The 27,915-nt window shown below is 38.1% G+C and overlaps 1 protein-coding gene across 2 annotated transcripts; it reads right to left on the bottom strand.

Moving 5' to 3' along the window:
- Nucleotides 1-92: 92 nt before the first annotated feature.
- Nucleotides 93-26,982, bottom strand: LOC145490990 (DNA-directed RNA polymerase III subunit RPC5-like). 2 transcript variants are annotated; one of them, XM_081470120.1, is made up of 23 exons: nucleotides 26,907-26,982; nucleotides 26,768-26,818; nucleotides 25,574-25,651; nucleotides 24,782-24,912; nucleotides 23,854-23,936; nucleotides 23,274-23,384; nucleotides 20,526-20,566; nucleotides 19,873-19,992; nucleotides 19,325-19,407; nucleotides 18,593-18,637; nucleotides 18,155-18,246; nucleotides 17,322-17,442; nucleotides 16,807-16,888; nucleotides 16,354-16,413; nucleotides 16,194-16,229; nucleotides 15,107-15,174; nucleotides 13,727-13,780; nucleotides 13,121-13,188; nucleotides 3,589-3,897; nucleotides 2,804-2,898; nucleotides 2,477-2,557; nucleotides 1,951-2,076; nucleotides 93-560 (listed from the first exon to the last, which is right to left on the bottom strand). In XM_081470120.1, the coding sequence occupies exons 1-23, from the start codon at nucleotides 26,943-26,945 to the stop codon at nucleotides 483-485; spliced, it is 2,052 nt and encodes a 683-aa protein (XP_081326246.1). In that variant the 5' UTR covers nucleotides 26,946-26,982; the 3' UTR covers nucleotides 93-482. The 2 variants fall into 2 exon arrangements, with proteins under 2 accessions (XP_081326246.1, XP_081326247.1); XM_081470121.1 differs by having other exon boundaries at nucleotides 3,589-3,894.
- Nucleotides 26,983-27,915: the final 933 nt, after the last annotated feature.

Genomic DNA, 27,915 nt, shown 5'->3' with positions numbered 1-27,915 from the left:
TTCTGTTTTCAGTAAATCCTGGTTGTCACGAGAGAGGAGCTTGGCGCTTCTCTGTGTCGAAACAGAAGGGAGCATAACCACCGGTTTGTCTGTCTCTTAGAATCTACTGGTTCCCGCGAGGGTTCAAAGCTTTTATTCGAATAAAAATACACTAGACTTCACAGTCTGTGACACAGCTCTTTCAAGAGTGTAAAACGTCAGTAAAACGAGCAAACTTTTCTTTGCTTTTTGGAATTTGCGAGGAAAACCCTTGCACTTTGCCTACGAAGAGGAAACTTTTGCCCAGAGACAAAATGTTTTCAGAAGAAACCTTGGGGTGTGCCGAGTGAGGGGTTCAAACATTGCTCGGTAAAAATGATTGAAGCATCACATGGCAGGTGCGTGATGCGTGACGAATGACGAGTAACGCGACGCTAAATCCTTCTTGAGGCCTCTCTCGCATCGGTGACTGAGCAGATAATATTACGATCTCTCCAGAGGGGCTAAAGACTTGTTAACATGGTTGATGTTCCGCGGAGATACAACTGGGTATGCTTGTTACCAACCCTCTCTAACAGATCCTTAGAGAAGAAAATACAGCAATTAGCACTATCACTGATTCACAAGCTAGAAATATCAACGTAAGACCCAGCTTGGTATCACCTACCCATAAAATCCGGTTGCAAGCTCCTTCCTTATGGCAACAACCCGCTACTTGCGGACAGAAAGCAGTGCAACAGGGAATAGACCATCTTCGTATTCTCGGTATTAGAACTAGCTTGTAACTGAGGCTAATACGGGAAGTCTTATCAAATACAAATGACATTAAGACGGAATCCACCCGAAGTTCAAGTAACAAATGGACAAAAACCTAGTACCAAGATTATTTACATCGTATTGCAAACTGCTGTAGGACTTTCTAAATATCTTCTCAAAAAAAAAAAAAAAATCATTTCTAGCACCACCAAATGTCGAAAACAAATGTTGAACTTTGTACGAAACACTACCTCTTACTAACCGAGTTCGAGCACCGTATTGTAAGTTACGGACCAAGTTTTTTCCCCATCGATTTATGGCCAAGCGCGAAGCGCGCGGGCCATAAATAGAAGGGGAAAAAGAGGATGTGTAACTTACAGTACGGACCGAGAAAACGAGGTTAGTAAGATATTTATTATATCTCTACTGCGTGTCTGACGGGCTCGGGAACGATTTCTTTTCACGCGGAAAGGCTTCAAATTTCTAACGCACTTCAGAAGCAAAACGACTCAATTTGAAATCGTTGCTAAGTGACTCCTAAGTCGTTAGCAGGTTTTAATACACAATTTCAGAAGTAAAAGAAAGTTTTAACCTTTTAATTGCTAAAAAAGTTAAGAACGCTTGGCGATAAATCACGAAACATTTTGGCAACAAAAACAGCTTTAAATTTTAGCGGGCCGTACAGTAGAGATTACGGCCCGCTAAATTGACCAATCACAGCGCGCGTACCAACTGAGAGATATAATAATTGAAAGTACTGGTGAAATGAAACGGAGGATGAAATTTTACCTGTGTTTGTACAATTTCTCTGAACTTCGAAATTTATTTTCTCTCGTTCCCATGGGAAATTGTTTTCGGCGTTATTTCAGGCAACTATTTATATCTTTAGCTTTAAAAAAGTGTAAAAAGGACTGTAAAATACTTAAAATTATTCTGGTACCAGATTTTTGTCCACTAAAACCTGAAATTGCTCGATTTTCTATCGGATTTCGTCTTAATCTCTTTTCCATGATATTCCCCCGCATGAGCCTCTATTGCAAGTTAATAGTTCCAGTCCAATACCGCGGATTCGGCCCATTGTTAGATACACGCGTTGGCAACGTAAACACTAGCCTTGGGCACTAAACAATGCGTGACGAGCCTCTAGAAAGCAATGCAAGCCGGTGTGGTCTCCTGAATCAGCCAGTTTGTTAAATGCTAGGTTTAATTTCTAACCTGCTGGATTATCATCCACTCCTTTCTTCCGGGCGCGGCTCCGACTTGCTGCTTGGCCCTGGCGTTGAAGTCTTTCCTCGTCAAGACCCAAGCCTTGCTGAACATGTCCAGTACCAGCGCGCGATACTAAAACCAAAATACAACGGTTATGATGCAGTTCTGTGTTGTTTGTATGTGGCGTGGTGTGGACGTGGTGTGAGTTGGGGATCAAAAAGCCCGAGTTTCCTTCGAGCCCTGGCCGGTATCAATGTGTTATCTCCTTGAGTAAACACTGACATGTAGTGGCTTTTTTCACCTAGGAGAGTAGTCAATTATGAACTAACACAGGGGGGAGTGTTGCTAGAGTCATGCTAGAGAAACCGGTTCTGCGACAATAGACTCTTTAAGATTGACTTATATTTTTCCCTGATCATTTAGTTCGTTTCCTTTACGCCTACAGTAGGAACGGGAAGGCAACAAACAGAAAAGAACTTCAGTAATCTTGCATAATGTTGGAATTAGGTAGAACTTTTCTGTCAGTCCTTACCTGATCTGCCGAGTCTCCCGTACTTCTGAAAGCAAAAAGTCTCCTTGACTGAAGATCGCTTGAGAGCGCGCCTGAAGGCCACTGGACAAATATACACAAAAAATCGTTAGAGAAACCAGTGATCATAAAACGAGAGCGTGCCAAGACAATATTTCAATATGTAGCAAAATTCTTATAAAGGACGAAAAGAGTAAGCGATCAACGCTATCATAAACCAGTTCTTCCTTTTTTTTCTCAATTGTTCTACCAAGCTGAGTAACAGATAAATCTAAGTGACTGTTGCGACATAAAACATGCGAGTTCTGTTTACAACGACCAAGTATGTACCTTGAAATCGATCTCTGTGGCTCCAGTAGAAAGAATCGCTTTCTCGAGCAATGTGTCGGGTACTCCAGCAAGTAGCGGATCTCCAGGACTGCTTGCTAACAAATAAAACCATTGTCAGGCTACATAAAACAACGATGCAACAGAAGATGATATGAATTTCTTTCTGTCGTTATGCGCGCTCTATTTCGATCACAAGGAAAGCGACTTTGAATTGAGTTTTCCAGCGTAACGCTTGGCCTCTCAACATTCAAGGAATATTTCGGATCTCTAGGGAAATCTAAAACGCTTTAACCTCACTCACGGAAGTAATAACGAATCTCCTCTTCCAACTGGGCAACTCATCGATTCGACTCTTTTGAGAAAACAAAGGTATTTTTGTCCGAGTAGCGATAAACCGCAGATCACTATCGATTATTGTTGATAACGTTTTAAAAGTAAAGTATATCGGAAAGGCTGAGTACATAACGACTCAGTTTACACTGATCCCGAGTTGGCAAGCTCTGAAAAAAGTAATGAATACAGTCAGATCTCCTTTTGATCAACCGGCCAAAACCGTTACGCAGGATGTTAAAACGCTTGCATTTTTATGCTCCATTTCGCCTCTAATAGGATAGCATAGGATACTAGTGGCAATATGCTAAGCCATACGGCTAGTTCACACATTCTCACATTCGAGAACACGAACGCGTATGCTAGACAAATACAATCTAATAGGGACGGGAAAATTTAAAGGGTAAACAACACACCCCACGGGTCAACCCAAAAATATTGCTAATATCACTCACCAGTTTGACGCAGAAGTAAAAGTCTTTTAAAATCAGCTAAACTTAGCACTGTTCTATGCAGCTTTTCACGGACAAATTCTTGTAGAATTTTTAGCGAGTCCTGTAAATGTTCACCATTAGCTGAAAAAGGTTCCTTATGTAAGTCGTGATTTAAATCACTACTAGCGACCTCTTTACAGTCTATTTCCATTGGTGAGTGTTCCTCGGCAACAGGTCCTTCATGTAAAGTGTCATGGTTCATAACATGATTAGCTTTGGATTTTAAAGACTTGGGAAGCTTCTTATTTCCAGCGACGAACGCAGAGTCTGCTGAAACGAAAAAAAAAAGGCCAAAGGGTAAGTTGGAGTGAATAAAGCAACACAACATAAACACTAAAAAAACAAATTAAAGCCAAAGATAAATAGAATTACACTAACAGTTTGCTTTCATCACAAAGGTTAAATTCAAGAGATTTTGAATAAAAAATTCCTAACCAACATTTTTGCAAAAAAACAAACAAACAAACGGTAGCAAGCCATCTTACATTAAAAACAAAAAGAGAATGAGCCACCAACGTGATGCTTTTCATTCAACAAATTCAGAAAATTTCAAAACGGTCGACAAATGGTACGAAAATCTAAACGTTGTTCAATTCCGAAAGGTCAACCATTCAACCGAGAATTCCGGAAGGAAAGTCCAATGGAATGCAAACTCCCGATTAGAAATTATACCTTGCCACTTTTTTCCGTGGATTCCGAAAAATGTTAACTACAATTTTTCATGGAATGGAAAGGAAAAAGAGAAAAAAGAAAGGAGGTCACTAATGTCATAGGGCGAGGCATCAACGTAATAATAACGAGAAAAACAAACACAAATCAAAGAGAGGGTGAGACACTAACGTAATAATAACGAAACAAACAAACACAGAACAAAGAGAGGGCGAGGCACTAACGTAACACAAACGAGAGAAACAAACACAAATCAAAGACAAGGGGAGACACTAGCGTAATACCAACGAGACACGCAAACACAAATCAAAGAGAGGGCGAGACACTAACGTAACACTAACGACAAACACAAACACAAAACAAAGAGAGGGCGAGACACTAACGTAATACTAACGAGCCAAACAAACACAAACCAAAGAGAGGGCGAGACATTAACGTAATACCAACGAGACACACAAACACAAATCAAAGAGAGGGCGAGACACTAACGTAACACTAACGAGACAAACAAACACAGAACAAAGAGAGGGTGAGACACTAACGCAATACTAACGAGACAAACAAACACAAAACAAAGACAGGGCGAGGCATTAACGTAATACTAACGAGACACACAAACACAACTCAAAGAGAGGGCGAGACATTAACGTAATACTAATGAGACACACAAACACAAACCAAAGACAGGGCGAGGCATTAACGTAATACTAACAAGACACACAAACACAAATCAAAGAGAGGGCGAGACATTAACGTAATACTAACGAGACACACAAACACAAACCAAAGAGAGGGCGAGGCATTAACGAAATACTAACGAGCCAAAAAAACACAAACCAAAGAGAGAGCGAGACACTAACGTAATACCAACGAGACACACAAACACAAACCAAAGAGAGGGCGAGGCATTAACGTAATACTAACGAGCCACACAAACACAAACCAAAGAGAGGGCGAGCCACTAACGTAACACTAACGAGCCAAACAAACACAAAACAAACAGAGAGCGACACACTAACGTAATACTAACGAGACACACAAACACAAATCAAAGAGAGGGCGAGACACTAACGTAACACTAACGAGCCAAACAAAGACAAAACAAAGAGAGGGCGAGACACTAACGTAATACTAACGAGACAAACAAACACAAACCAAAGAGAGGGCGAGACACTAACGTAATACTAACGAGATAAACAAACACAAAACAAAGAGAGGGCGACACACTAACGTAATACTAACGAGAAAAACAAACACAAACAAAAGAGAGGGTGAGACACTAACGTAATACTAACGAGCCAAACAAACACAAAACAAAGAGAGGGCGAGACACTAACGTAATACTAACGAGACAAACAAACACAAACCAAAGAGAGGGCGAGACACTAACGTAATACTAACGAGATAAACAAACACAAAATAAAGAGAGGGCGAGACACTAACGTAACACTAAGGAGCCACACAAACACAAAACAAAGGGAGGGTGAGACACTAACGTAATGCTAACGAAATAAACAAACACAAAACAACGAGAGGGTGAGACACTAGCGTAATACTAACGAGACAAACAAACAAAAACAAAGAGAGGGCGAGACACTAACGTAACACTAAGGAGCCACACAAACACAAAACAAAGGGAGGGTGAGACACTAACGTAATACTAACGAAATAAACAAACACAAAACAAAGAGAGGGTGAGACACTAACGTAATACCAACAAGAAAAGCAAACACAAAGCAAAAAGAGGGCGAAACACTAACGTAATACCAACAAGAAAAGCAAACACAAAACAAAGAGAGGGCGAGACACTAACATATTACTAACGAGATAAACAAACACAAAACAAAGAGAGGGCGAGAAACTAACGTAATACCAACAAGAAAAACAAACACAAAGCAAAAAGAGGGCGAGACACTAACGTAATACCAACAAGAAAAGCAAACACAAAACAAAGAGAGGGCGAGACACTAACATATTACTAACGAGATAAACAAACACAAAACAAAGAGAGGGTGAGACACTAATGTAATACCAACAAGAAAAACAAACACAAAGCAAAAAGAGGGCGAGACACTAACGTAATACCAACAAGAAAAGCAAACACAAAACAAAGAGAGGGCGAGACACTAACATATTACTAACGAGATAAACAAACACAAAACAAAGAGAGGGCGAGAAACTAACGTTACACTAACGAGACAAACAAACACAAAACAAAGAGAGGGTGAGACACTAACGTAATACTAACGAGAAAAACAAACACAAAAAAAAGAGAGGGCGAGACACTAACGTAATACTAACGAGAAAAACAAACACAAAAAAAAGAGAGGGCGAGACACTACCGTAATACTAACGAGACAAACAAACACAGAACAAAGAGAGGGTGAGAAACTAACATAATACCAACAAGCAAAACAAACACAAAAAAAAGAGAGGGCGAGACACTAACGTAATACTAACGAGAAAAACAAACACAAAAAAAAGAGAGGGCGAGACACTACCGTAATACTAACGAGACAAACAAACACAGAACAAAGAGAGGGTGAGAAACTAACATAATACCAACAAGCAAAACAAACACAAAAAAAAGAGAGGGCGAGACACCAACGTAACACTAACGAGACAAACAAACACAAAACAAAGAGAGGGTGAGACACTAACGTAATACTAACGAGAAAAACAAACACAAAAAAAAGAGAGGGCGAGACACTAACGTAATACTAACGAGAAAAACAAACACAAAAAAAAGGGAGGGCGAGACACTACCGTAATACTAACGAGACAAACAAACACAAAACAAAGAGAGGGTGAGAAACTAACTTAATACCAACAAGCAAAACAAACACAAAAAAAAGAGAGGGCGAGACACCAACGTAACACTAACGAGACAAACAAACACAAACCAAAGAGAGGGTGAGACACTAACGTAATACCAACAAGAAAAACAAACACAAAACAAAGACAGGGCGACCCACTAACGTAATACTAACGAGAAAAACAAACACAAAACAAAGAGAGAGCGAGACACTAACATAATACCAACAAGAAAAGCAAACACAAAACAAAGAGAGGGCGAGACACTAACGTAATACTAACGAGATAAACAAACACAAACCAAAGAGAGGGCGAGGCACTAACGTAATACTAACGAGCGACACAAACACAAACCAAAGAGAGGGCGAGGCACTAACGTAACACTAACGAGCCAAACAAACACAAAACAAAGAGAGGGCGAGACACTAACGTAATACTAACGAGAGACACAAACACAAATCAAAGAGAGGCCGAGACACTAACGTAATACTAACGAGCCAAACAAACACAAAACAAAGAGAGGGTGAGACACTAACGTAATACTAACGAGACAAACAAACACAAAACAAAGAGAGGGCGAGACACTAACGTAATACTAACGAGACAAACAAACACAAAACAAAGAGAGGGTGAGAAACTAACGTAATACCAAGCAAAACAAACACAAAAAAAAGAGAGGGCGAGACACTAACAAAACACTAACGAGACAAACAAACACAAAACAAAGAGAGGGTGAGACACTAACGTAATACCAACAAGAAAAACAAACACAAAACAAAGACAGGGCGACCCACTAACGTAATACTAACGAGAAAAACAAACACAAAACAAAGAGAGAGCGAGACACTAACGTAATACCAACAAGAAAAGCAAACACAAAACAAAGAGAGGGCGAGACACTAACGTAATACTAACGAGATAAACAAACACAAACCAAAGAGAGGGCGAGACACTAACGTAATACTAACGAGCGACACAAACACAAACCAAAGAGAGGGCGTGGCACTAACGTAACACTAACGAGCCAAACAAACACAAAACAAAGAGAGAGCGAGACACTAACGTAATACTAACGACAAACACAAACACAAATCAAAGAGAGGCCGAGACACTAACGTAACACTAACGAGCCAAACAAACACAAAACAAAGAGAGGGTGAGACACTAACGTAATACTAACGAGACAAACAAACAAACACAAAGAAAGGGTGAGACACTAACGTAATACTAACGAGACAAAAAAAAAAAAAACAAACAGAGGGCGAGACATTAACGTATTACTAACGAGACAAACAAACACAAAACAAAGAGAGGGCGAGACACTAACGTAACACTAACGAGATAAAAAAAACACAAACCAAAGAGAGGGCGAGACACTAACGTAACACTAAGGAGCCACACAAACACAAAACAAAGAGAGGGCGACACACTAACGTAATACTAACGAGACAAACAAACACAAATCAAAGAGAGGGCGAGACACTAACGTAATACTAACGAGAAAAACAAACACAAAACAAAGAGAGGGCGAGACACTAACGTAATACTAACGAGAAAAACAAACACAAATCAGAGAGGGCGACACACTAACGTAACACTAACGAGATAAACAAATACAAAACAAAGAAAGAGCGAGACACTAACGTAATACTACCGAGAAAAACAAACACAAATCAAAGAGAGGGTGAGACACTAACGTAATACCAACAAGGAAAACAAACACAAAACAAAGAGAGGGCGAAACACTAACGTAATACTAACGAGAAAAAAAAACACAAAACAAAGAGAGGGCGAGACACTAACGTAATACCAACAAGAAAAGCAAACACAAAAGAAAGAGAGGGCGAGACACTAACGTAATACTAACGAGACAAAAAAACACAAAACAAAGAGAGGGCGAGACACTAACCTAATACTAACGAGACAAACAAACACAAAACAAACAGAGGGCGAGACATTAACGTAATACCAACGAGACACACAAACACAAATCAAAGAGAGGGCGAGACACTAACGTAACACTAACGAGACAAACAAACACAGAACAAAGAGAGGGCGAGACACTAACGTAATACCAACAAGAAAAGCAAACACAAAACAAAGAGAGGGCGAGACACTAACCTAATACTAACGAGACAAACAAACACAAAACAAAGAGAGGGCGAGACACTAACGTAATACCAACAAGAAAAGCAAACACAAAACAAAGAGAGGGCGAGACACTAACGTAATACTAACGAGACAAAAAAAAAAAAAAAACAAAGAGAGGGCGAGACACTAACGTAATACCAACAAAAAAAGGAAACACAAAACAAAGAGAGGGCGAGACACTAACCTAATACCAACGAGACAAACAAACACAAAACAAAGAGAGGGTGAGAAACTAACGTAATACCAACAAGCAAAACAAACACAAAAAAAAGAGAGGGCGAGACACCAACGTAACACTAACGAGACAAACAAACACAAAACAAAGAGAGGGTGAGACACTAACGTAATACCAACAAGAAAAACAAACACAAAACAAAGGGAGGGCGAAACACTAACGTAATACTAACGAGAAAAAAAAACACAAAACAAAGAGAGGGCGAGACACTAACGTAATACCAACAAGAAAAGCAAACACAAAAGAAAGAGAGGGCGAGACACTAACGTAATACTAACGAGACAAAAAAACACAAAACAAAGAGAGGGCGAGACACTAACCTAATACTAACGAGACAAACAAACACAAAACAAAGAGAGGGTGAGACACTAACGTAATACCAACAAGAAAAACAAACACAAAACAAAGACAGGGCGACCCACTAACGTAATACTAACGAGAAAAACAAACACAAAACAAAGAGAGAGCGAGACACTAACATAATACCAACAAGAAAAGCAAACACAAAACAAAGAGAGGGCGAGACACTAACGTAATACTAACGAGATAAACAAACACAAACCAAAGAGAGGGCGAGGCACTAACGTAATACTAACGAGCGACACAAACACAAACCAAAGAGAGGGCGAGGCACTAACGTAACACTAACGAGCCAAACAAACACAAAACAAAGAGAGAGCGAGACACTAACGTAATACTAACGAGAGACACAAACACAAATCAAAGAGAGGCCGAGACACTAACGTAATACTAACGAGCCAAACAAACACAAAACAAAGAGAGGGTGAGACACTAACGTAATACTAACGAGACAAACAAACACAAAACAAAGAGAGGGCGAGACACTAACGTAATACTAACGAGGCAAACAAACACAAAACAAAGAGAGGGTGAGAAACTAACGTAATACCAAGCAAAACAAACACAAAAAAAAGAGAGGGCGAGACACTAACAAAACACTAACGAGACAAAAAAACACAAAACAAAGAGAGGGTGAGAAACTAACGTAATACCAAGCAAAACAAACACAAAAAAAAAGAGAGGGCGAGACACTAACAAAGCACTAACGAGACAAACAAACACAAAACAAAGAGAGGGCGAGACACTAACGTAATACCAACAAAAAAAAGGAAACACAAAACAAAGAGAGGGCGAGACACTAACCTAATACTAACGAGACAAACAAACACAAAACAAAAAGAGGGCGAGACACTAACGTAATACCAACAAGAAAAGCAAACACAAAAAAAAAGAGAGGGCGAGACACTAACGTAATACTAACGAGACGAACAAACACAAAACAAAGAGAGGGCGAAACACTAACGTAATACTAACGAGAAAAAAAAACACAAAACAAAGAGAGGGCGAGACACTAACGTAATACCAACAAGAAAAGCAAACACAAAAGAAAGAGAGGGCGAGACACTAACGTAATACTAACGAGATAAAAAAACACAAAACAAAGAGAGGGCGAGACACTAACCTAATACTAACGAGACAAGCAAACACAAAACAAACAGAGGGCGAGACATTAACGTAATACCAACGAGACACACAAACACAAATCAAAGAGAGGGCGAGACACTAACGTAACACTAACGAGACAAACAAACACAGAACAAAGAGAGGGCGAGACACTAACGTAATACCAACAAGAAAAGCAAACACAAAACAAAGAGAGGGCGAGACACTAACCTAATACTAACGAGACAAACAAACACAAAAAAAAGAGAGGGCGAGACACTAACGTAATACCAACAAGAAAAGCAAACACAAAACAAAGAGAGGGCGAGGCACTAACGTAATACTAACGAGAAAAAAAAAAAAAACACAAAACAAAGAGAGGGCGAGACACTAACGTAATACCAACAAAAAAAAGGAAACACAAAACAAAGAGAGGGCGAGACACTAACGTAATACCAACAAAAAAAAGGAAACACAAAACAAAGAGAGGGCGAGACACTAACCTAATACTAACGAGACAAACAAACACAAAACAAAAAGAGGGCGAGACACTAACGTAATACCAACAAGAAAAGGAAACACAAAAAAAAAGAGAGGGCGAGACACTAACGTAATACTAACGAGAAAAACAAACACAAAAGAAAGAGAGGGCGAGACACTAACGTAATACTAACGAGATAAAAAAACACAAAACAAAGAGAGGGCGAGACACTAACCTAATACTAACGAGACAAACAAACACAAAACAAAGAGAGGGTGAGACACTAACGTAATACCAACAAGAAAAGCAAACACAAAACAAAGAGAGGGCGAGACACTAACGTAATACTAACGAGAAAAAAAAAAAACACAAAACAAAGAGAGGGCGAGACACTAACGTAATACCAACAAAAAAAAGGAAACACAAAACAAAGAGAGGGCGAAACACTAACCTAATACTAACGAGACAAACAAACACAAAACAAAAAGAGGGCGAGACACTAACGTAATACCAACAAGAAAAGCAAACACAAAAAAAAAGAGAGGGCGAGACACTAACGTAATACTAACGAGAAAAACAAACACAAAACATAGAGAGAGCGAGACAAAAACGTAATACTAACGAGATAAACAAACACAAAACAAACAGAGGGCGAGACACTAACCTGATACCAACAACAAAAACAAACACAAAGCAAAGAGAGGGCGAGACACTAACATAATACTAACGAGACAAACAAACACAAACCGAAGACAGGGCGAGGCATTAACGTAACACTAACGAGCCAAACAAACACAAAATAAAGAGAGAGCGAGACACTAACGTAATACTAAAGAGACACACAAACACAAAACAAAGAGAGGGCGAGACACTAACGTAACACTAACGAGCCAAACAAACACAAAACAAAGAGAGGGCGACACACTAACGTAATACTAACGAGACAAACAAACACAAAACAAAGAGAGGGCGACACGCTAACGTAATACTGACGAGAGAAACAAACACAAAGCAAAGAGAGGGCGAGACACTAACGTAATACCAACAACAAAAGCAAACACAAAACAAAGAGAGGGCGAGACACTAAGGTAATACTAACAAGAAAAACAAACACAAAACAAAGAGAGGGCGAGACACTAACGTAATACTAACAAGAAAAGCAAACACAAAGCAAAGAGAGGACGAGACACTAACGTAATACCAAGAAGAAAAACAAACAGAAAACAAAGAGAGGGCGAGACACTAACGTAATACCAACAAGAAAAACAAACACAAAACAAAGAGAGGGCGAGACACTAACGTAATACTAACGAGACAAACAAACAGAAAACAAAGAGAGGGCGAGACACTAACGTAATACCAACAAAGAAAGCAAACACAAAGCAAAGAGAGAGCGAGGTACAAACGTAATTGCAACAAGAAAAACAAAAAGAAATCAGTGTTATGGGGTGGACAGGCCTACCCGAGTACCATTGTTCGTGAAATTCTTGGAGAAAATATTACGAGCTAGAAAAGAAAGGTTACCAGAACTGGGCGAAGGGTAGAAGATAACTAAATTTTAGTTTGTTACATTTTACTTATAGTTTCAAAAGGCTTTTGCGAAATAATTGCAATAGTGCAAAACAATAAAAAATCTGAAATCTGAATCTGAAAATGAGCCAGAGATGCAAGTTGCTTACCAGCATTTATTCTTCTGAGGTCCATTCCTATCTTGTCTTGCTTTGGAACATTCAGTTGTTTTTGGAGCCTTGCAAAAAGATAAACGAAAAGTTTGAATCTACAGTTACAATGAAAAACTTTTATCGTGAATTTATTTATTTGCCACTTTATAAAACAGTTATCATGGCTGCCAAAAGCATCACTTGTCAAAATTTCCTGACTTTTCCCTGATAATACAAAAGGCAAGATCTAGTAGCGGCTTCTGGCCTCGACTGGCAGCCGTACTTACAGGTTTGAAAGTTTAAGGTGGCTTTGAACCCTACGTACAGAATTTTTCAAACTTTGCCAAAAAGTTGCGTCTAATCATGCTTATAACAATTTGATAATATAAAAAAATTTCACCATGCCGTTTTTGAATTATAAGCCCCTTGTCTGGGGTTTGGGTCACAGCGCAACGAGACCCCTGGCTAACCATTTTTACACAATCTTCCCCTGGGCATTGAGTGACGACAACATAACATCTGGAAAGGAGATAATGTGATGGTGCAATGGACTTAATGCACAGGGCGGGCATGGCAAAGGTTAAACATTTAGATGTACACTGCACTGAGTAAAAAGGTTCTTACACTTGATATTTTGCTTCCCACATGGTCAGCTGCTGTTTGTACACATCAGGATGCCTGACAAGAAAACACACAGTTTAATCAATACTCTGTCAAGGTCCTGAAATTTTGAATTCTCTGCCAGTAAAATTACAGTATAATAATGTATTGACATGACAGAGAAAATTCTTAAAAGTTGTAATTTAAGTGTTTACACAGCAATGTCATCGGCCACTGTACCATTGGATATTGTTTTAATATTACCGTTGACAGTAACTGTAAAGAAAGATCCAAGAGTAATTGAACTGCTGGGCTTTTACGCAAAATTTGACTGCATGAGACATACCACTGTTCCTATCGTGGATGGCATGTTCAGTTCATCCTCTTACCACAATAGTTTTATTACAGTGTAAGATACCAGCTATTTTGTAAAAGGCTATAAGTAGGCCTTGTGAAGGCAGATAGCCGTTTTTTAAAAACTGGATTATTGGATAATGCAGTTCAAGGTTCATTGGCTTCGCCACCACGATATACAAGCAATATGAAAATAGCCCTAAGAAAATATGCGAACTGATTGGTTTAAAATCGTGTTCCTGTAACTCAATAGAAACACAGAATGAGCACCAGCTGTTGACATACATGTAATGATCAATGGTGCGAGCTAAGCGAATTTACATTTTGGTGATCAATGTAAACATGTTATTTTCTTTTTTTCGGCACGGAAATTTCTTAAAGAAATAGGAAACATGTACTCCATGTTTCAATCGAGTTTTAGTATAAATCTAGTAGCGTTCTATCTCGATTGCTGTTCTCTGATTGGCTACACTACTTACTATCTATTCTGTTGTAGATAGTAAGTAGCATAGTAGTGTGCGCTTGTTAACAAAATGACGGCCGCTTCTTTACGTTTACAAAGTCTGTGTGAGAAGGATTTAGATAAAGTTTTGAATGACTAATAGATTTATACTATAACAATTAGATTATTTGCTCTCGATTTCACGTAGCTCGTGTTCCCACAGCATTTCTCGTTCACCCAAACTTCCACGAACTTGTTTCTATAATTTGATAGAAACATGGAGTACATGTTTTCTGTTTTTAATTATACTATGCTCCATATTTTTAGGGGGGGGGGGGGCATTTTTATTTTTATTGTAGTTAAGTTTTCTTTTGAGAGCGTTTATTCCACTCATCCTCATTGGATATAAGATTATTATTGCCAACGCGGCGTTATGTGCCTCATTAGCTATCTATTATCTCATATTCAATGTGCGCCTGTGGAATAATTGTTAAAATTGATAATAACAATTTGTCTATAATATTTAGTAGCTCACTGGTTGGGTTAAAAAAAAATTGACAATGCAAATTAATTTGAACCAAAGTGAAACAAAGGATTGGTCCACTTACTTTTGAATAAACTCCAGACCATATGGCAAGACAAACTCCCAACCCATTTGTACTTTCATGCGTGACATCTGAATAGAAATAAAGGAGAAAAAAACACAATCACTTTGTAATATATAAAAACGGAACACAATAGTGATTAATTACAGGAATGGCTCTGACTTCCGAATGCACTGGGAACGAGTATGGTTAGCTATTTATAGCACCCCAGTTAGAGTCTACTTTTCACTCAGGTTAGCCAGCTGTTTACTCTGGTTAGCCTAACTAGCGTTTCAGTTAGCCTACTCGGTTAGCTCTTAATATTAGTAATGGTAACACAATATATTCTTAAAATAATCTCTTTCCGGCAGCTGCCTCCTTGGTGGTGTAATGAGACTTGCTCGTAACCCAGACAACCTGGGTTCGATTCTGGCTTTTAAAATATTATTGTCTTTTTCTTTTTTCTTTGTTCAGAGTCTGGAGCCATGTAGGGAACACAGGAGATGGCTAAAATTGAGGCCACACCTTTTGCACATACTTGAATTATTAGTGATGGCCAACACCCATAACCCAACTTTGTGACCAAAAGTAACCCAGGTGAAAAACCTTACAAGGCTTTTAAAGACCTTTCTTTTAAAGATAATGATCTTTCAAGGATTCTTAAAAGTTCTTTGAAGAGCACTCTTGAACGTCCTGGCAAGAAAGATCTAGATCCCAAAAGGCCCTAACAAGTTAAAACCCCTGAAAGATCCTCACAGATCCTGACAAGAATATTAAAGATCTTTGAGGATGTTGGCAAGAACTGAAGATCCCGAGATAACTTTATGAATAAATATCCTTGAAGATCCTTGAATATCTTCAAAATACAGAGTCAGAAATTTACAATAATACAGTTACAAAAACAAGTGCCATTTAAGAAAAGAGTTTATTGAAGTACCCACCACCTATCGTAAGTACTTGAGGGTACTCTGGAGCAATCAAGATATCATGTTGTTTAACAACATCAGTGATAAAAACTGCAGGATCTGTGCACTTGATCCTTACGACCATGTTTTCACATCAACTGGTTTTTGTTCCTATACTGTTTAACCAATACCCAATATCTTCTCACCTGATCTAGCATTTCCTTGATGTCTTCACTTGGTAGCTAAAAGAAGAATGAGTAATAAAATTAATAAGAGATTCTAATAATCTTATTATTAGAGATGTTGATATTACTCTTGATGAACACTGATCAAGGAGGCTGGCCAATAAACCATTCCAGATCTTACCTTTGTAACTGATTTAATGTCTTTTCGTACAACCACTCTGCTCTGGTTAAATCTCCACATCTGCAATTTTTCATGTCAAAATTTAGCCTTTTATCAAGCTTCTTGTATAATAACAGTGAAAATAATGAAGAGTGAGCTGGCTATTCTCGTAACCCTTTACCCTATCACTACTTTCTGCACTACTCCCGACTAACCACACGACTGCCACTGGCTACCAACAAACTAAATTTCAGAGTATTTCAGACCCAAGCTGACTTCATCTGTGATGCAACATTCCATTCATTCTTACATCAAGAAAAGTCTGCCAATTTCTTTAAATCCCTAGACTAAAGTAAGGATCATTGATTCTAATTTGGATTTAGCAGTTCACGGTTTGTGACAAAGAAACCGAGTGGAGAGCACTTAACGCATACTTTTTTTATTGTTTTGAAGATAAAGAAAAGTTGGACTTACTAAATAATCTCTTCCTTTACATAAAATATCAGCAGCAATTCCACTGTTAGGACTGATGCTTCCTTCTGGGTACAGTAACTCACTAAAGCAAACAAAGAACTGATTAACATACCAAAAGAGAAAGCTACTGACAATAACTGTAGGCTTTTTAATTTCAAATTTAGAGTATACTGAAAACTGTAAAATTTGTAGCTATGGTACATGTAACTGGAACAATTCAATTCAGGCTTGAGTCTTATCAACTTTAAAGAAAGAAGAAGCTACATGAAGTCCCAAGCAATATACTACAGGCAACTTAAGGCTACATCTATGTGAATTTTGCTCTACAGAAAACCTATTTTTACCCTTAATTAAAAAGGTACTGTCAATAATGAAACCAAGTGCAATCACTCTTAAACATTGATACTATTACAGTCATCATGATGTAATGGTTAGTTCATGTGTTGGGTTACACAACAGCTTTTGGTTGGTTTAATTTGCCAAGGGGACAATAGCAGTCGATGGATGACTCTTACCTCTTTACCACCCAACAGCCCTGCACTAAAACAGCATACTGCTGGACACATTTCAATACTGAGGCTTCTTTTGCTCCAGGCGAGAGCAGTCTACACAACTGCGAGAAACTGATCACTTTAGCTGCAGAAAGAAGAAGTATTACACAGTTGTTGAAGTGTAATCTCTGATCTATAATGCATGTACACCTATCACCAAGTATGTCCTCCAAATCATCACATATAATTTACTTTCATGACATTACCAAAATTTTATAGCAGTAGAAAAGATACTAAACTTTCAGAACTATGAAAGAATGTTTGAGTTTAGAAAACATGTTTTGGACACTTCAGTATCCATCATAAGCTCAAAGATGTCTACAATTTATGGAGGATAACAGTGGTAGTAGACCATCTTACCACCCTCCAGGATAGGTTAAGTCTGCATGTGAGTCAAGTGGCTCATCAGGCTGGAGCTTATCCCGGTTTCAGTGCAATGAAGCGACTAGTAGTATTTCTACTCACCCCTGGATGGGATGCTAGTCCATTGCAGGGTTACCTTCCAGAATTAAATTTGCCTGTACCCATTTATACACCTGGGTGGAGAGAGGCACTGGGAGTGTAAAGTGACTTGCCCAAGATCACAACATAATGTCCCCGGCCAGGGCTAGAACCCGGACCACTCACTCAAGAATTGAGTGCACTAACCATGAGGCCACAGCCCCACCCAACCCCCAGGATAAGCCACCCAAAAAGCCTTTTGGAAAACATCAAGCACAGGGCCTTTCATGTACCAGGTAGGAGAATTTAATGTACATTGCTTTTGGAGCTTAAAGGCTCAACCAATTACAACTCACCATTAATAAGCAGAGCCTTGACTTGATCTGGCAAGTCCATTATCTTCAGTTGTGTCATAGACAGCACATTGCTAGGTACTGGAGGCTTGGAGCTGTAAGGAAGATAAACATGAGCATCAGATATCAGGTATGAAGCAAAGAGCCAGATGCTGGCTCATTTCACTATCTGAAGGACAGATTAATGGTGACTGAAATTTCAGTAGAAAACTAAGACATGGGTAACTTTTAAGGTGCAAAGGTCAGAAAAGAACCATGGGCTTGTCAATGAAACAGCTTAGTTTTTCTTTTCTTGGCTACATCTCTCCAGCATAGTGACTGAGGGTATTCTTAACTATTTGTTAAAATCCTAACTTTGCTTAGGAAAAAATCTGATGTAACAATAAAGCAGGGATTTCATCAATATTTTTCAAAACTGAAAAACAGAAAGTGAATTGTTACCTTTCCTCCTGAGAGGGTGAAGGAGTTAGTAACTTCAAGTAATCCCTGAAAAAAATCATTGTTTTGTTAGCATTTTTTCGTGTACAGGTAGCAACAAGAAACACAATAAATGCATCATAACAAAGTGTTTTACATGTGAAGAATATCTAGCAAAAAAAATTACCAATGTTTGCCTTGTATGTTTTGTTTTATTATTATTATTATTATTATTTTGTTTGTTTTTGTTTTTGTTTTTGTTTTTTTGTATGTTTTGGTTAGGTTCCCTCAAATCAATAACATGCACTATATCATAAATTTGTGGACATGTATCTGTTCAATGTAGATACAATTTACACAATATATGTTATCTGACAGTTTATAATCTATTAAGTGTGTACTACTGCCCTTACAATTTTTGAATTATACTGTATTCTGACAAACAACCAGGCAATTTATATAAAATAATAATTATCATAAAATCTATCATAAACAGCACATTATTGAGAATATACAACAACCCTACACACAAACCAGAGAGAAGGAACTGATGATGATAACAACAACACAAGTCAAACAAACTGTCTCATAAAAGGATTATTGGTATTTGTAAAATCCTTTTTCTGTTTTGGTTAAAACACATTTATTTAATAATCTTATGAATAGTTTTCTTTTTGCTGAATTTTTCAAGAGAGTATTGCCAATAAAACAACAGCTGGAAGTGAAATATGTAAAGGAGACTGAAGATTTAAATACCTTGGAGTGACTCTGAACTCTGGGGATTCACTCTCCATTTCTTGGCAATATAGCAAACTATGTTCCGCAGCAGCAATGTCATCCTAAAAGCGAAGGAAATAATTCAAATATCAGTAAAATTGTTTCAGAAATTCCTTCTTCAGCCTGTTGTAGCAGGCAGGATAACAGAAGCAGTATGCAGTGAAGGCTGAAGATGGATTTGTTATGAGTCAAGACTTGTGTCGGAACTCTAGGGCAAAGTACATGTAAATGTAGGCGGCAAAATAATAATAATTTACTGCAAGATATGAAATTGCTCGCAGCCAGAACATGTGTCTTCAGCAAGGCTGCTCCATCTGTAATTTCTACTCTTAATTGAAATAGAAATGCATGAAAACCAATGGGACTAAAAAGTATTAACTCACTAGTATTAGTCTGTAAGTACATGTATGAACTCTCCTATTTTTTTTTTAAATCTCAACTCTTTTGAAGGGTATATATAAAGTAGAGTCAAAGTACATGTAAAAGCTTGGTGATTGTAAGTTTTTAACAAATAACACCCCAAGTACCTGTGGATTGAAGAACTCCACAGTTTTCCACAGCTCTTCTGCCTTTTTCTTTTCCAGGTATTTGAATGATGATAGACGCTGAGCCTTAGCCCGTTCTGTTTCAGGCCGTGCAAATTTAACCTGGAAAACATCACAGCACAACAGTATATTTGAACCAGTTTTCCCTCTGTATTTTGCCCATGTAAGTCAACATTTAGAATAAATTTTAAGTGCTGTAAAACTGCAAAGATCCCTTATTCCAAAAAAACTTCAAACTTAAGCCAGTCACTACACAAGATTTTCATGGATAAACATTGAGTTCAAACAAATAACTTTGCATACATGATAAAACTGATAGGAATGAGTTGGTGATTTGTCACTGTGACACTAAAATGCTCAGTTACTCTTTTCTTTCTCAGTTAACTTCACATACCTTTTCAGTTCTTAGTGTACTCATTATTATTTACAGGTCATAAAAGTATTTTCTGGAATACCACTTGTCCTTCATGTCATTCCACTCTCTCAAATCACCCCCCTCCCCCCCAAAAAAGAACAAACATTGACCTTGTCTCTGTTAAATATAGGTCCTTCATAATGCTGGAAATGGATGATTTCCCAATAACCAAAACAGGGAGACAGATCACTTAACAGTATAGTATAATTCTTGCACTTACAGTTAATGGTTTAGCCTCTTCTTCCTCATCTTGGGAATCTCCTGATGATAGACAAAACTTTAATCACATAAGTAAAACAAGTCAATCTTCCATAACAGGGCTCGAAAAATATTTGAATTCCACCTTGCCCGTTGGGCAAATAACTCTCAAATTTTGCTTGCCCAGGCCACTTCCCCGCTTGCCCAAGTTTTCAAACTCATTAATAATTCATGAACCCCAAAATGGAAGTCAAACTACAGGCGTGTTTTAATGTACTAAACCCATCTTGACTGTAGTTCTCTTAGTGCTGATCACTTTCATGTTTACGCCATTATATTGTAATGCTTCCAAAACTTTTAACTTCTTCATTCCACTTTTAGGATGTTGTACAGTTTGTAATAATTAACATGGATGAACTCCCAAGTTGATGTTGTTCGTTCGTGAACTTATTTCCTAGTTCCTGTATTACACACTGGGTATCTTCGTTATTATACAGCCTTGAGTCAATTTGTTCAATTCGCCAAAGATCGCGTTCGACTCCTTGAATGTTCACCTGCATCTTGTCTAGCTAGCTCCACGAAATCATTGTGAAGAAAAGCACGAGAAATTTATAACACGCAGAATTAACGACAAGTCGCCTTCCCACTTCAGTTTTGACATAGGCAGAAAACAGAGATCTACCTGGATTGTAGCATCAAAAATGCTGGCTTCTTTTTTGCAGTAGAAATATGTGACTTCTTTTCGTGTACAATTTCTACAGCTTTAATGTATCGTTGTTGGGTTAAGTTTTGTACAGAGAAACTGGAAAATGCTCCCAGAAAATTGCTAAAATTTAACGAAATAAACATAGCGTTTTCGTGCCCAACGCGGCTACTTTTAATCCTGGAAGGAAATTTGATCTGGGCAGATTTTGATCACGTGCTAGGCAACCACTTGTGAGCCATGAGCGCGCGTCACGCAATCAACAAAACAACACTATAAATTGTAATTTTCGTCAAGCTTCATCTAAACACTCGATTACCCTTGAGCCTAAAATTTACCTTTTCTTCTCAAAATCGTTATCAAAAATTTAGTTGGCGAACAGCTTGCCTGGGTCCTTCCCCGTGGGGCAAGTAAGGAGAGAAAGTTACTTGCCCGAAGGGAAAATCTACTTGTCCCGGATGACCAGACGGGGTTTTTTTTTAGCCCTGCATAAGAACTGATAAATGAAAACTTCAAATCTAGGCCAGGTATCGCTACTCTCTGGAGGGGAGTCGCAAGTCTACCACAGGTTCCATCCCCTTTCTGATGAGACTTTGTCGACTTTCAACCATGCTGGGATGAATGTTGTCCTGCATACTACCAATCCTAAAGGCTTTTATAGTAAGCCAACACTTCAATTAAAGTCTAAAGAAATTCTGTAGCATGACATAACCAAATATTTTCTACTCTCCTTTGATAAGTTAACAGTCCATCAGATTTCAAACAGGTTTTCCAAACCCATTTACTAATATTATTCATCAAGTTTAAACAAAGCAAATCATGACCGTGACTGTGTTTGGATATCTGATCTTAATTAGCATAGATTTTTACCATTTTAATTCTTTATTTCTCCTTAGTTTTAGTTTTGATTGAGAAGATAATTATGTCAAACACTCAAGACAGTGTTTGAGCAAATTTCCAACCACCTTGAAGTTCATCAAAAATACTCTGCTACAAATCATATTTTCAACTCTCTTCTCTGTGTTTGGTCAAATGTGGTCTATCTGGGTCTTTCGTGTTTGATGTATTTCTTCAAACAACCAGAACATGGTCGAAGAAAAGGCAGGTGTGAGAAAGTTATATGATAATTTATGGTATATCTAGCTAGACTCCCCCTTTCATCTAAGACACAAACAAAACTTGAAACATCAATCATTTCAATCATCTAACAAAGTGAATTTTCGAGCTACTGTGAACGGCCAACTTTTTTCCGCATTGTTCCACGCTTAAAACATTCAAGTCAAATTGAACCAATTAACGTTTAGAGAGTGAACACGTCAAGTCTTGACAGCTCCGCCTGAATGTTTCTGCGCATGAAACACAGGTTTTGAAAACATTGCGTCAAGTTTTTTGTAACTTAAGTGCAGTTCCCTGAAATAAATAAGAACAAACATTTCAAAATTTCCAAAGGGTATTAAATCTGCGAACCGACGAAATCAGCTCCTGGAATTTGAGAATCGTCACGGTTGTACAGGACCAATTTTTTATTGACTAATGGTTTGTGTAACATCTTGAGCCAGAGAATTCTTATGTAATGGCAGGTGTTATGTCATGTGTTCCGACACCCAAGCAAGGTAAGGCGAAAACTATGTAAAGCTTTTTTACTTTTTGTTCAAACTGGAACTAAGTTAAATCCCAGAAATAATTACCCGTATAATTCACAACATTGAATACACCGAAATAAAAATTCAACATCACTTTTCCGTAAAATGTTGTTACTAATACATAAGCAGAAATAGAAAATTAAAAGAACAATTTCAGTATTTGAAAACAGCAAAATTGAAGATTTCTCGTAGAAGGAAAGCCAGTTCATTGTTTAGTGTCAAGCTGCTACAAGGGTTTGGCGGTTATCTTCTGCAGTTTTATCTCGCATCAGACTTGACGTGTTCACGCTCTAAACGTTAATTGCTTCAATTACAAAACGCGACAGTTTGTCTAGACAAACTTGATGTGTTTTAAGCATGGAACAACACAGAAAAACAGTTGGCCATTCACGGTAGCTCAAAAATGGTAGTATTGTAAATCTACCTTCTTCTGCAAGGTTGGAGGCCTGACGCATATTTGCCTCGCCCTTGTTCAGATATTCGAAGCTTGGCCTCAGTTGAAGTATACCATGTATGGGAGTAAGGTGAAGTTCTCCTAATAAGAAGGAGTTATGAATAATGTACACTGTATGCTATTTCAATAATAAATTATGAAAAATATCCTGGCTAAAACTGAGAAGAGAAATTTATAGGTCTACTGAAGGAGAAAGATGCCATCCTCCAGTATTTTTTATGTGTACTTTGCCTAAACAACTTGCTGGAACCCATTGACACAATGCACATACAGCAGCAATGAGAGAGTGAAGCTGATTATCTCCCTTGATCTAAAGTTCATAACAAACAGTTACACCAAACCAACTCCCACAAATTAATGATCTTTGATAACTTGCAGTGACTTTCTTGGGAAATCCCCATTCAATTTCCAGAAAAATTTTCGATAAAAAAAAATCCCTAAAATCAATGCCTTAGTTTCCCTTTTCAATTTTTTTCTTTATCAAATTATCTGCTCTAATTTTCTCAACTGGAACAGAACCTACATGTACATAAATGATACAAGTACATACCTTCTCTTAGAATGCCAACAGAATAGCGGCTCACATCCTCTGAGGCTCGAGATGAAGTAAGGACCTGCTTATCCATCTTGTCACTGAGATGACCCAAAAGAAAACGTAGTATTCATCATTCCTCTCTCCCCCAGATAAAAAGATTATTTAATATTTTTATTGCTATTCGGATTTTAAAATTTGGACGAGACACAAATATACCAGACACAGTGTCCAACAATGTACACCAAAAACAAAAAAAATAAGAGGGCACTGCCTTACCGGTGTACACGAGCTACATGTACATAAGTACATGAGATGGTAAAGGGAATGGTTTTTTTGTCATTATGGTCTGAAACAGGTTATAGATTTTGACCATTATGGTCTTGAATAGGGTACACTGTGCATGTTTTGTACACTAAACTGGAATGAAGTTTAATTGAAACTACTTTCCACACCATTAACTTGATGAGAAAATATTCAAATGAAGGGTAGGTGCCAAGCAAGTCTGGACAAAATGTAAATAGAGTGGGGTAACCAAAATCGTGGAATCTGAACCCTCTTGTCAAATGTTTAGGCAAAAGGAAGCTATTCCTGGTTGGCCGAGGTCATGTAGCAGTATTAGAGAGATGTACAAATTAATATTTAGAGGACTGAAATAGGATAATGGTTAAATTTGACTCAGGTCTGAAATAGGGTAAGGCTTTCTTCAAATGCACTGCATAACCCTGCTGAAAATGTTTGGAGGTAAACCCTGCAAGGAAAGAAATCAAATAACTTGAAAGCACCGCAGGATGTATGTGAGGCCATAGCCTGTGGCACTTGCTTCTATTTAGGAGTGTGAAGATTGAGGAAACAAGTGCCTCAAGAGTTAATGACAGCCCTGGTATAGTGTATATACTAAAAGCATGGTTAAAGGGCTAATTCTAACTTTCTTAGGTTTACACACCTGGTAAAAAATGTATCTTTTTGTTCTGAAGCAGATGATGGGGTGGAACCATCCACATCATGAGCAATCTGCTCTCCTCTTGGTGCATAATAGTTTGCACTATTTGTGTTTATTGATAACTCCAGTTCAACCTGTAGTCAAACAAACACAACCAACCAAAAAAGGTTTGAAATCATGAAATATGGCATGTGATAATACGTGTATAAGGTTAGAAAGAATCCACTTTTGATACAAGTTAAAAAATGAACTTACAAGGCAGTACAACACTGATTACTGAATCACATGAAACTTACAGCTACAGTCTCTGTGCACTTGTCTTAATGATCATATCATGTGCTCATTGATCATTCACAAGACAGAAGCAGTTACTGAACAGCAAAGCAAATATACATGTAGATAAATGCAACTATGGTATGTACAGCAAATAAAGAAGCGAAACTGGAAACTCGTGTCTGCTGGAGAGGGGCATTGTCAAAGGTCTTTGAAATGCCATACTCCCATAAGCGATCACCCAAAATGTCATGCCTAGCTGGTCCCAACCGGAGGTTCCACTGCGTAAAATTTTGTTGACAGAGGAGCTGGTACAATTTGAACACTCTTTTGTACCTTTGTGATTGCACTGCTAATAACTTCTGAAAACAGAATATTTTTAACTCTGTTGATCCACTTCTCACACTGAATTCAATTCCCACTTTGAATTTTCTTTAGACAGCTTGATGAGGATCTTGTCTACTATTATCAGCACCTATACCTCATCATACATCAGTGACGGAGTCTGTCTAGATTTCTTACCTTCTGCTGCTCTGGCTTAATTCTTGCTCCAATATGAGGTATATTGTCATAAGGTATATCACCAGGACGTACTGGGTACTAAAACAAATATGAGAAGAAATTTCATTACTAAATTTTATCACGTGAACTCTTTTACCAACAGGTATATGATTGATAGAACGGTACAACTCAATAGTTCTTTAAAATAAACTTTTCTCTAACTTGGGACTTAGACCAAAGGAAAAGGAAAAAAAATAAATTTTGAACACGATATTAATATTTATAACTATATATGTTATGTTAAGCAGCATTAATTCAAGTGGTAAGACAATACTGTCCATGTACACTCTGTACATACAGTACATGCATAATCCTCTCTGTGCCTAAGTGACACATAAGGTTACAGAACACCAATATCCTTGTCAAAGCCAACTAATAGTTAAAAAGGTTATGCCTAATATCACTGAGTGGTATAAGGCTTAACTGGGTTGTTTTAGAATCTACCATAAACCCATTAATGGTTTTATGGCAGATTCTTTAAAAGGTCTTTGATCTGACCTGGCTATTTTTGTGTGAAATCCTTTTAAATATATCAAGCATTAACACCATTTATGTGACAGAATTCAGCTCTGCCTACAGTGTGTGCAAGTAACAAGTGCTGGGTTCACCATTAGTATTTCTTTTAATTTGGTGTTATTGCTTCTTTAGTGTATTGTTTGTTCTTCTATTTAAGTTTTTGTAAACTGGTACACGAGGACAGAGCTCAGTGCTTTGATTTTTGCATTATCTTGGCATATGAGGCACTTATAAAAATTAAAAAATCAACAGGAAAGTTGCTGGAAGTATTAAAGCCTTGCCATTCAACAACTTTGTGTGCAAAAAATACAACATCCTCCTCAGAGGGTATTAAAAACTTCTGCTCCCACTTACGCCTGTGGCTATAACTGAGCTCAGAGGGCGGAAGAACGAAACCTTAAACGGCTCTCAATTCTCTGAGTCAAGCAAAGTTTCTTAGTAAAACATATGGCAAACGTTTATCGCTGTCAGGACCAGACTTAAATTTCGAAGGAAATATCTCTGGTGGAGTTCAAACTCATCCTTTATAACAACTTAACTAACACGAGCTAATTCGTAATACTAAATTTCCATGCAGAAAGTTTCAAGGAATTTCTGCATTGATTCATACGTTTACCATACGTCTACATGCAGAAATACCTGAAACAAGTAGAGCTTGTTGGCCAAAGTCTGGGCCAAATAAACGTCCACCTATGGAAGAATTAGAAAGATCTATGCCTTATAAAACTGCTCTCTTAGTTAATGGTGGAAGTTTGTCCACAGTCGTGATAAAGCAAACCTCCGCAACGACCGGGTCATCTTCTTCATCCTCCGCCATCTCTTTTCACCATCATGCTTGGAACATGCGCACTTTGCCACGTGCGGAGAATCTTCGAAGCTCGTCCCAGGCCTTTCAAAAGTGACACTAGCTTGTCAACCAAAGATCATCGGGAGAAAGAGAGAAAGAGAAAACAAACAGCGGTAATAAACATAACAAATAGATTACGCATGGTATATTCAAATGACGTTTTCTCTTTCTCCTGAAATTGAGGTGGCCGAAAAACAAAGATCGTTTTCCCTAAATTTTTTCTCTTGTTTTTACTGATTTTTTTGAAATTAGCAAAGTTTGATTTGTTTAACTTTGGAAAAGAAATTGTCATAGAACTTTGCGCACAATATGTTGCATAAGTTTGTCCGCCTTGTTGTCCGTCATTAATATAACGCCTGTGCAGCAGCTCTGATGATGCTGATTTCATGAACAGAGCCATGGAGATGAATGAATACTTCCGGGTGCGTGGTTACCCTGATAAGTAATTGTAATAGGACTGAGTGGAGTCCAATTCGGTCGGTTATCATAAGAGTGATAACAAGTTGTTTATCACGAGTATGATTACAGACCGAATTGGACGACACGAAGTCTTATTACCAATTAATCATAAAAATTACAATTTCCGAGGAAAGAAGAATAGCCAAGCTATGAAAGAAAGGGGAAATTTGCATTAAAATACCTACAAAGGAGATGTAAACATTCTAAGGCCACCGCGCCTCTTACCGGCAATTAGGCACCAAAAACACAAAAGCGCGCGCGCGCACGCACGTAACTACAACTTTGAATGTGATTGGCTTATTGAACTGTCCGATAACAAACTGTCCGATGACAACTTGGCAAATGAATTAGTGGAAAATAGGAGTAATTTTTAGTTTTAATTTTTTGAGTTAATTTGTAAGTTTCCCAAACAATGCTTGATCATAACCAAAACCTGTTTTTGATAGTTTCTTATTGTTTCTTTTTGTTTGGCGAGTTTGCA

The sequence above is a fragment of the Orbicella franksi genome, chromosome 6 (genome assembly GCF_964199315.1).
Source record: "Orbicella franksi chromosome 6, jaOrbFran1.1, whole genome shotgun sequence".
NCBI classification, from domain to species: domain Eukaryota; kingdom Metazoa; phylum Cnidaria; class Anthozoa; order Scleractinia; family Merulinidae; genus Orbicella; species Orbicella franksi.
Note: the sequence above shows the minus strand (reverse complement) of the source record. Positions and strands in the feature narration are given on the sequence as shown.